At 30.6% G+C, this 11,831-nt stretch overlaps 1 protein-coding gene across 1 annotated transcript; it reads right to left on the bottom strand.

Annotated features, from left to right (window-relative positions):
• LOC130673941 (homeobox protein Hox-B3-like) lies at window positions 1-2,647 on the bottom strand. The gene is made up of 3 exons (XM_057479156.1): window positions 2,488-2,647; window positions 997-1,142; window positions 1-483 (listed from the first exon to the last, which is right to left on the bottom strand). The coding sequence occupies exons 1-3, from the start codon at window positions 2,645-2,647 to the stop codon at window positions 1-3; spliced, it is 789 nt and encodes a 262-aa protein (XP_057335139.1).
• Window positions 2,648-11,831: the final 9,184 nt, after the last annotated feature.

Raw genomic sequence — 11,831 nt, 5'->3', positions numbered from 1 at the left:
TCAAAGTACGTGCTTAGAAAGAAGTTCATCGAAATCTAAGTCAGTCATTGGTTCACTAGCCGTGGTTCCAGTAGTGGTATAGTAGTAAAAATCCTCGATGCAATTTAAGGATTTATCATCAGGTTGTGAATAATAACCATTACTATTGTGGTTATTATTGATTCTACTGATGCTCGAATTACAGTTATTATTATTATTATCAGGATATCCGATGGAATTAGAATTAGAAGCATGATTATAGCTCTCGGTGTAATTATGCCCGTTTTGTTGGCTCCCGCTGTATGATGTTTGACAGCTGACGGCATTTGGGCAATAACTATTGTATATTTCGGTGTTCAACTCGACATTTTGTGGTAGATGATGATGATGCTGATGATGTACAGTAGCACGATACCCAGCCGATGTTTTTATTCTTCTAAGCTTTGCATCTCTGTCTTTCTCTTTCTTGTCTTTCATCCGACGATTTTGAAACCATACTTTTACCTATAAAAAAATTATAAACTTAGAAATTTCTAAATATCAGATCGATGTATAATTTTATAATAATTAATAGTTAATATTTTGTTGTGAATTACGAATTTCCGAACGCAGAAGAGGGAGGGGCAAAACGGGGTACATAAGGAAATACCAAGTTTTCTAGGACTAAAATACACTAACTCATTTTTTTTTTTTTTTTTTTTTTCAATGATTTTCCAAGTAAATAGAAAAAATTTTCAGCAGGGGTGTCATAGTAAAGCCGGACCATGTTAGGCACATGACAGAAATTGAAAGAGACACATAAAAAATTATTACGACTGTAATAAAATTTCAAATATTTACAATTATTTGTAATAAAGTCGCTCTCTATTTTACTTTGGCCATAGTAGTTCTTGCATCTGTTTATTTCAATTTTCGCCACATTGCCAATTTAGTGCGGCTTTATAAAATAATTCATTCTCCGTACGAGATTTTATTATTTGTAAACAAGTGATAACGAAAATAGAAAAATTTTCTCACCTGTCTTTCTTCCAGTCCCAGTTCGTTGGCAGTGAAAATTCGTCTCGGCCGACATAAAAATTCGCTCTCCGCGAATAAAGATTCTAAATGATCCAGTTGATTTGGACTGAATCGAGTCCGCGGTTTTCTATGGATGTTAATACCACCTATAAAATAAAATAAGAATATTATAACACTTATTGACTTAATTAATAATAAGTATTCATAAAGTTATTCTTATATGTAACAATAAGCGGAGTTTTGTAAATATTATTTATAAAAAATAATTCCACTCAATGAAATCGAAGTAAAAACTCGCGTATTACATAAATGATCAGCTGATACGCACACACATATATAGACACACATTTGCACACACACACACACATTTGTTCACACACATTTGCACACATGCACACACGCGGACACACACGCAGATATTTGCACACATCCGAACACACACAAGTACACATTCGCACACATGCACGCAAACACACACTTGCACACTAGGGTGCTTCATAAAAAAGCTTTAATTTTTTTGTTGCTCTTACCCCCTAAAACGTTAGTGGTTGCCAGAAAAATATCTTCCCAAAAGATGGGCTCTCTAGCTCAACTCTAAGAGGTCGCTATTTTAATTTTAATTTCCCTTTTGATTAACACGTAAAAATTTATTTTTTCATTCAAAGTGTAATTACTCATAAGCTGCTCAAAATTTTTCAAATTTATACATAAATCTTCAAATTTCATTTCTCAAGCTTTCCAAAACCCTATGACAAGTCGTAACTATCCCCAATTGAAGCTAGCAATAAAAAATCGAAAATTAAAAATTTCATTTTGAAATCTAAAGTCGATACTTTTCAAATAGCTTTAATCGACATTTGAATAATGGTAATTATGACTTGTCATAGGGTTTTGGAAAGCTTGAGAAATCAAATTTGAAGATTTATGTATAAATTTGAAAAATTTTGAGCAGCTTATGAGTAATTACACTTTGAATGAAAAAATAAATTTTTACGTGTTAGTCAAAAGGGAAATTAAAATTAAAATAGCGACCTCTTAGAGTTGAGCTAGAGAGCCCATCTTTTGGGAAGATATTTTTCTGGCAACCACTAACGTTTTAGGGGGTAAGAGCAAAAAAAAAATTAAAGTTTTTTTTTTTCAGCACCCTATTGCACACACACACACACACACACACACACACACACACACACACACACATATTGTTTAGCAGTTTAATATAAATAAATATAAATTTATTTAAGTATTCAAACTCCAGACCGGAGTGATTTGGGAGTGAAATAAAATCCGCGTCACTCCGCAATCACTCCGCTAAAAAAAACTCCCATTTCACTCTGCATGCGGAGTGATTTTTTGTAAAACTCCGGAACTCCGAGTGACGGAGTGAATTCGAATTTAATTTTAATCCGAATTCACTTCGGATTTTTTACAGTGTGAAAAAAAAATTTCAAGAAAAATCTGGAAAATAATTTGCACTTATAAATGTTTCATTACCTTTTGTTGTCTTTGAAGTCTTGACTTCGTCAGAACTGGAGGGTGGAGAAGAACTTGATTCTTCTGATCGTATACCTTCTGGTGAAGATCCGTAAGTTGGAAACTCCAATGGCAGAGTAGAGTAATTCAATAAAACGTCAAAATCAGGAAGAACAGACATTTTCACTCGGTTATTTTATAAATTGTTAGATTTAAAAAAATATATTGGAATTTGGATGGTAATAAGTTAGAACTTAGATGGCGAAGTTAACTTATGGAAGGCACTGAAGCAACTGATGTCTGAAGGTTTCAGGTACGCCAAATTTTAGGGAAACGTAGCCCCCACCTCACCGACCTGTCTATATTCTATTGTGTCTGCTAAAAATTGTCAACTTATCCCCTCTCTACCTTGGCGATCCTGTCGGCTCCCAAGTGAAATTTTCCCACTTACACAGTAACGTACAGACAGTATAAATATTAGAGTAATCCAAAAAGAACATTTTTTTTTTTTTTTCAAGGACTATTATGTCAAAGGCATAAAAAAAATTTCCTCCAAAGCGCCGCTTGATATCTCAATTCTTCAAGAAGCTCAATAAATTTATAATTTCCCGTTTATATAACACGTAAACAAATTTTTTTTATGATTTCATCCGGTAAAACTACGAAAAAAAATTTTTCTCTGAATTCGCCATCAATTTTTCTTCTAGGAAATTTAATTTTCTAGAAAAAAGTATCGAATAAGTTGATTCGTAATCCTAACGGGTAAAAAGTTATTGGGCTTTAAATATTCGCGATAAAAGAAAATTTATTAGATATGAAGAAAATTAAATTCAGTATCCATCCGCAAGTAATAGCTTTAATTGAAAAATATAATGAACTTGGGACAAAGGATGAAGAACAGAAACAATCTCTGTCACAAATAGTTGCTAATCATAGGAAAAAATATCTAAATTGTAATAATAAATATTATTCATAATTATATAAACGATTATTAAATTATTTAATTATTATAAACAGTTTAGAGTTTTATCAATTTTGAAATAAATACATGCAGTCACCAGAAAAGTTATCAAAAAGTAAAAAATTATTTCAAATCTATAAAAATTAAATAAATTATCTAGTAATGGTGTCAATTCCATTTAAGAGTTGCTCGAACTTTTCTTCCTTCAAATTTACTTAGTAACGAGTACTTAAAGTTCAATAACTTTTTAACCGTTAGGATTACGAAAAAATTTATTCAATACATATTCGTAATAAATTTTTTTCGAAGTTTTACCGGATGAAAACGTATTTATTTGAATAGGAAAATATAAATGTATAGAGCTTCTTGAAAAATTAAGATATCAAGCTGCGCTTTGGAGGGAATTTTTTTATACCTTAGAGAAGCTTTTGGAATGATAGCCAAAATAATTTTTTTTTTTGGGCAACTCTAAAATATATATATATATATATATATATATATATGGGGCATTCCACGCCAAATCGACTACTTTTGAACCCAACTCCTTTAGATTTGGCCGAAAATATTTTCTTTTCTTTTACCCCATCAGAAACGTTTCTCATAATTTTTCTACTCAACCAAAAGAAAGTTACAAATTTTTGAAAAAAATAAATAGTTAACGATGCATCATAGGAATAATTGGCAGGCATATTTTTGTAGGTAATTGAATGCTCTACAAAAAAAGCTTCTTATCAGTTTTTGATAAATCTATTTGTTCAAAAGATCTTTGAGGTTGAAGTCGAATTTATATTAAATTTTGACATCGTCCTAATACTCCGACGAAACTATTAGACGCAATACAAAACATCTTAAGACCTTGTTTGTAGATAATTTTAATCCCTTAGAGTTATTCCCAAAGTTTTTTCGGATCCCGCATTGTTCGCTAGTTATTTTCATTTTAACGTCAAGATTATGAAAAAAAATTGTCTTTTAATCGATTTTAGATTGAAACTCTGGCTCCGTAACGTCCAGAGAATAAGTTCAGTAAATTCATGGAGACTTCACACTTTTCAATTGTCCGTTTAAAATAAATTGTCTTTGTGAAGGGAGTTTAAGACTTACATTTACACTATTGTTATCAAAAACGATTTGTGGCCGGCTAAATGTATTTTAATGAACTAAGGTGTGAAGTCTGGCGCCGTAATTGAACCCTCACTTATTTACTTATTTAGATATATACCATAAATGTTTTTAATCCTATAATGACTGAGACTTTGTCTACCTTTCATGAGATAACTATTGGATTTATTACATGGATAGTTCAATATTTAGGGGAAGGGAGGGCAGAGCGGGCCCCTTAAGGGAAATAATTATAATATGATTAATTTTTTTAACGCGTTTACTTCTTTTTAGACCCTTGATACTCATTTTCACTTTATTATGCTGCGTCCATTAAAATTGAAAAATCAAAAATTAGGGGCAGAGCGGGCCCCCCTAAAAAATTTCAGATTTTATATATTTTATTTTTCATTTTATTTTAACAATTAATTATGAAGGAGAGGGTAAAGGAAAAAGCAAATCAAAACAATCAGTCGATGATACGGCTTGTATTTTTTGTGCCGAATTATACTCGGAATCTTTAGAGCCGTGGATTCAATGTGGCCAATGTAAAAATTGGGCCCATGATTCATGTGTCGGTGTTCACAACAAAATTGTGCGAAGCTACACGTGTGATATTTTCAAAGAACTATAAAACGATTGTATTTTAATAGTAAAAAAAATCATTTTAATAGTTTGCTGTGATATAACTTTAAAATGTAATTCTATTATCTTTAACTTTCTTAATAAATTTTTATAATTACATTTATATAGTAATAATAAATATTTGATAAAAAGTTATGGTGGTCTATTTTAGGCCTCATTAGGGGAGACCGGAAGGCCCCCCTAAGCCGGTTATTACATTTTGTGGCTTTCAACCATCAGATTAGATTAATCAATTATTATAATTAAAAAAAAAAATTCTATATTTCTTTTTTGCCATTATTTTTAACCCAAATAACGTGTTTTTTAATTTTTTAGACTAGTGATAATTTTACTTTATTTCGAAAATTTAACAACTAAAAAAAAAAATTTTAATTTTTGAATATTTTTAATGACCAAGTTGGCCCCAGACAAAGAGAATCAGCCAGAAAATATAAAAAAATCGTTTTTTCAGAATTTTCGGCTAGTCCATTTTGCCCCAGATGTCATGCGTAGGGCTAAAAATGCGCCAATACATTGGATTTATAGTAAATAGGCGAAAATAAAAAAATTTTTTTTTATTATCAATATTTTAGCGGGGCCCGCTGTGCCCCCATATTTTTTCAAGTTTTGAAATTTTTGAGGGGCCCTCTCTGCCCCCCCCCCCTCCCCTATGAAACATTAATTACTTGTCTGTAAATTTATTGTTTTTACACAAAAAGACTGGAATAAAAAAAAATATCAAATAACTGAGATGCTGTCAAATTATTAAAAATTTTTGTTCTAATTTTTTTAAAATATCCAAAAAGAAAAAAACATTATTTAAACGTACTTGGTGCACATAATATATTTTTTGTCGTTTTATATTCTATTAAAATTAATCTCATTAGCACATACTAAGTTCACAAATCATAAATACAGCCATGAATTTTTCATACAATAGTCTAGTCGACAAGTTGAAAATGGCCCAAAATAGAGATACTGCTTTAAAAATTAGGTGCGATAGCTCATGGGATCCGGAATGACGCCTAGAAAAATGTCCTAAAAGTGTGTATTAGCACGTAAAAAATTGCATAAGTTATGAACAATTAAAGACAAAAAAAAGAAGGCATTTCGTTTTTTGCCAATATTTCATAGACTATTAATATTCAAGAAATTTTACGAAAAGATTCTTGAAGAGGAGGAAATTTCCAATAAAAAACTCCGGCTCCCCGGATTTTTATCTCCATTATTCATAATTTTAATTTAACGCTAAAAACGAGTTTCCGCGCGATATTTTTAGGTTGCGCGCGCGGTGTCAAAAGCGAGTATGACACATTAATTAATTTATTTGAGGTATTAAATTTTTTTTTTACATTTGAAAAAAATATGGTGTATTCTGAACACTTTATATAATTTATTCCCGTTGGAAATTTTACTCAAAGTTAATTTCAACAAGTTGAACGATTGTTAACTAACGAGATTTTTTTCAATTTGTTATTGTACTTTTAAAAAACACGTGCTACAAAAGTCGCAGCGGCTGCTTCGTTTATTTACTAAAAAATTAATATAACGTTTAAACTTTCAGGGATACGAGAATAAACACACGAAGAAAAAAATCTGGTAATATTCGGTAATTTTCAAATAAAAATTACTATTTCGCCGAGGCAAACTTGAAACGGTCCAATAATGTGGGAATTTTCCTTTTAAATGAGTAAAAATTATAATCACATAATCCTATGAATTACTAATTCCCCGCATGAAAAAACTTTATATGTGAAAACAGATATGATAGAATATATGAATATTATAATGTGATATATTGTACAATATATAAAATAATATTTATATTTTCGCCGTATTAATATATGATAATATATTGAAAAAAAATATATTGCTACAACATATTATCAATATATTTATCAATATATGACTTTTTATGTATGTTTTACATATATATTTTAATATATCTTATTTATATTGACATATTATATTGAAAGTAGTATATTAATTAATATATAGTATTTTTTATATTTTTTATATATGTTTTCCAATATATTGCAAAATATATGGTTTCCAATATATTGTTAAATATATGTCACTTTTTTTACTTTTTTTAGGTTAGTGCCAGTAAATATAAGGTCAATGAAAAGAAGGAGAAAAAATAATAAATTTGGCTTTTTTTGTGGAATTGTGTAGAAATTGAAAAAGTAAATTGAAAAAATAAAATTTTCAATATATTGCAAAAAATATAAGTTTTAATATACTGGAAAAATATAATTCCAATATACCGCGAACCATATATTTAATCATATAAATTCTTTCATATATAATCAATTATATAGAGACCGTATACCACTAATTATACGAATCAAAAGATATGGATATATATATCAAGTTTATTATATTATACTTATAAATTATATATATACTATCCATATATGATAAGAATATATTGAGCATTATATGAGATAACTAGCAGACCCGGCCACGCGTTGCTGTGGCTAAGGTTCTTGTCATATTAAACCGAATGGTGTGGCTCAATAAGTAATAGATCAAATTGAATGGAATATAGTATAGTGCCGGATAGCTCAACTGGAAGAGCACTCGGCGCAATACCGAATTGGTCTGGGTTCGATTCCCAGTTCGGGCTATCTATATTTTTCTCAATTTATCTATAAATTGTCTTATTGAGAAGGTTATTTGCATGTTTAGGTTATTTCCACTACAGTCGACTCTGTCTAAAAGTTCCACGTCGGGACAGGACCATTGCCTAAAGGTTCCCTCCCCACCATCAGCACTTCCTCTACAATATATTTCCCTGGAGCGCCGAGGCGCACGCGAAAATGAACACATTGCGCAGTAAACATAACCTCAAAAACACGTGCATTTAAGTTAGCGCTTGAAAACTGAATTGTGATTCTTCACTCGAGAAAGCGGGTGGGGGAATATCCGGGAACCTTTAAGCAATGTATCTTGGAACCTATAGACAGCGGGAACCTTTAGGCAGCGAACCTTCAGACAGAGTCGACTGTATATTTAAATATAGTGGAAACCTAAACATGCAAACATGCAAATAACCTTCTCAATAAGACAATTTATAGATATATTGAGAAAAATATAGATAGCCCGAACTGGGAATCGAACCCAGACCAATTCGAACCCACACCAAATTAAAATGTGGGCATGAGGCAAACCTCGCTTTTCCACAATCGAATACAACCAACAACGTGTGATACCAAAAAATTAATATTTAACAATAAAATCAATTAAGGATTTGAATTTTTGTTTGAACACACGTGCAATTATGTTATGGCGATGAATTGCTTGTTGTCCTGGTAATAGTAAAGTTTGTATCTCTTTCCAACTCGGATTACATGTGAATGTAATAAACAAATTATAGCTTATATAAAGTCCTCTTAGAGAGTAAATCACCGTCGGAAATTGTCGGAAATTTTCGGTTTGTAATGTTAATGAGTAGTAACGGCGTGAGATTAGACTTCTTTTTCTATAGTGGGGGTAAAAACCGACGGCGACTTACTCTCTAGGAGGACTTTAAAACATTTGTATTTCTAACATAGCGCCATCTATTGAATACTTACTCAATCTACTCAACAGATTTCGTCATCGGTTAGAATCGGTTGGAGTTTACAGATAATTGTGACTGACAAATAATAGACAAATAATTTGCAATAAAATAATATTGCGACTATAAATTGAGATGTAAGCTATCCTATCTTTCAAGTTGGATCAAATTGCACACGGTGTGCAAATCAAATTTAAAATCGGTTCAGTAAAATCGGAGTTCATCGCGGACAAACAACGTGACACGTAATTTTTATATATAAAGAAGATATATAAAGAAAAATACAAAACATTATATACACGTAAATACATTATGATAAATATATAATCCAATATATGTAAAAAACATATATTTTTCAATATAGATATTTTTGCCGCTATATATTTATCACATATTCACCATATATTTTTTTATATACTTTTAACAATATATAGCTTTTCCATGCGGGTTATAAGTCAAATTACTTTGAGTTTAAGAGTACAAAACTAAAGCATTCAATAAAATTTACCATTTGATTTAGTAAAAAATCTATCTTAGAATAAAACGTTCACTGAGACTGCTATTGAATTTTTACTAATCCAGATAGTAAAAATTGTTTCCTCGTGTGTAATAATAAATTTTTTTTCCAACATATATATATATATATATATATACATATCGTCGGAATGTATCTGTATATATATATTTAGGTATATATCTCAATACCTATTTAAAATCCACCATCTTTTTTTTTTTTACCACTGTAGGATTCGAACCTACGCCTTGCGAATATTCCAGTTAAAGTGCAAGCATGCTAACCACTCGGCTACAGGTATCCTTCCAATATCTCGAAGTATATGCCGAATATGAATAAAATACAACGCAGTCGATATTATATTTCTCGTATTAAAAGTTACAGGCAAATAGCAATTTTTACCCGCTAAGTAGCAATTCACGTTATCGATGTTTTAAAAACTGCAATACCTCAACAAAATTTAATTGATATTATCATTTTTAGAATACCAGAGTTCTTTTTACAATGTTTTCAGTAATAGTTTTAAAATGTTATAAAATGAAATTAATAATCTTACAAATTGTAATAATCAGGATATAAATGAATAATTTTTGCGAAATTCATGTAAACATAACTTGAGTCATGAGTGACTTTTCTGTTGTTTCCAAATAAAAATCACTATCTACTCTATACTAATATTTTTTATTTTATCTACTGAATTTTATAGAATAGATAAAAATAAATATAAGTTTTATAGTAATTCATTCTTATTGATTTGTAATATTCAATTTATACTCTTACAAATGTTTTTAACGCAGAATTGTAATATTATCAAAGAGATTTTTGAATTTTGTTATTTCCAGAATGATTGTTGTAAAATAATTATGGATTATTACCATTCTCTATCCAATTTTTGCTAATCTGTATTATAACTTTTACAAATCGTAAAATTTACAATACTGATTGTAAGAATCAACAAAAAAATGTAATTTTCCATTGATAATAGTAATTTTTGGTTTGAGATTGGAAATTTCTCTTAGGAAAGTAATTTTTATTTGACGACTATAATTATTAGCTAATTTTGAGCTGCGCTTTTTTCCGTGTAACTTTCTCAGAAATTTGGCGACAATCTACTGCCGCAACCTGTCGCCATCTTTTTCGAAAATTGAAAGCAACTTCCCGTCAACTTATGAGAACGCAAATTTTTGCGGCCAACTTGGTGGCATGTCGCTGCTGTAGTTTGTCGCTAGCTTGGCTATCAGGGCAAATACTGTGAAGGGATACATAAGGCGCGATAGTCAGGCGTGCCTTCAATAAAATTTTTATTTATGATGATAATATCCATCAATATTTTCCAATCTCCCGCACGGGAAAAACACTTCTGTAAAAGTTACAGAAAAAAATCTGTAAAATTTACTGATGATATTATTTGTAACATTTACAGATAAAATATGTTATTTCTACAAATTCATAAATGTTATTTTTATGAATATCATAATGTAAACTAGCAGATAATGTTCTGCAAAAATTACATATTTTTTCTGTAGATTATACTTTATTACTTTATGTAATATTTACTTATCCGGGTAAGTTTGCGCATGTGTGCAGGTTTGTGGGTAAGTGTGCGCACGTGTGCAGGTTTGCGGCCAAGTGTGCGCATGTGTGCGGATAAGTGTGTGCATGTGTGTAGGTGTATGGGGGTAAGTGTGCGCATGTGTGCGAGTGTGTGGGGGTAAGTGTGCGCATGTGTGTAGGTGTGCGGGTAAGTGTGTGCAGGTGTATGGGGGTAAGTGTGCGCATGTATTTTGCTCTGTATTTTTTACATAAATACTTCTGTGAATTCTACAACTTCACTATATATATGTATACATTTTCCTATTGAGTTTTGTCGTAACCTTTTTTATTTTATTCCCCTTTTTTCGTAATCTAATTCATCTAATAAAATTATTTGACCATTAAAAGTAATCAGAATTCAGTGCTAATGGTAAGAGGCTGGCACTTTTTAATTACAAAATTATGTTTTATTATAATGGTATAATGTGGGGGAGGTACAGAATAAATACTCACGCACGCGGAAAAAACAGTTCTGTAAAAATTACAGAAAAGTCTGTAAAATTTACAGATTTTTTCTGTCAATAAAATTATGTAATTTTTACAGAACCAAAAATGTAATTTTTACATTGTGAGTTCTGTAAACCTAAATCTATAATTTTTACATTTTGAGGCTGTAAAAGTTATATATGTATACTTCTCTTCAGTGGATGCAGACAGCGGTAAACAATAGTGTAGGGGAAGGGGGGGGGGATAAAATAAGCCCCTTAAAAAAAAAATGTTTAAATCCTCAGTTTTTTTTACTTGTATTACTTTTTTTTACTCCCTCGCCAAGTATTTGACGTTAATTTGTTCTATCCATTAAAAATATTAAATTAAAAAATGTGGGGCAAAATGGGCCCCCTTAAAAAATTTTTATAATGCGAGTTTTTTAGCTTATTTCACTTTTTTTTTCCTTCTGCTGAGTTTCTTGTGTTAATTTGCTGTGTCTATGAAAATTAAAAAATCCTGAAAAGTTGGGAAAACGGGCCCCCAACAAAACTCAATGTATGTTTGTCGCTTGTTTTGTGTTTTGA

Source organism: Microplitis mediator, chromosome 8 (assembly GCF_029852145.1).
Source record: "Microplitis mediator isolate UGA2020A chromosome 8, iyMicMedi2.1, whole genome shotgun sequence".
NCBI lineage: Eukaryota > Metazoa > Arthropoda > Insecta > Hymenoptera > Braconidae > Microplitis > Microplitis mediator.
This window is presented reverse-complemented; position numbering and strand designations above follow the sequence as displayed.

Bases quoted from the DNA above. Each gene is read 5' to 3' on its own strand.
- LOC130673941 (XM_057479156.1), bottom strand. From the start codon at position 2,647: ATGTCTGTTCTTCCTGATTTTGACGTTTTATTGAATTACTCTACTCTG. The intron at 1,143-2,487 runs GTAATGAAACAT...TTTATTTTATAG, and splicing joins GACTTCAAAGACAACAAAAG to GTGGTATTAACATCCATAGA. The intron at 484-996 runs GTGAGAAAATTT...ATTTTTTTATAG, and splicing joins TGGGACTGGAAGAAAGACAG to GTAAAAGTATGGTTTCAAAA.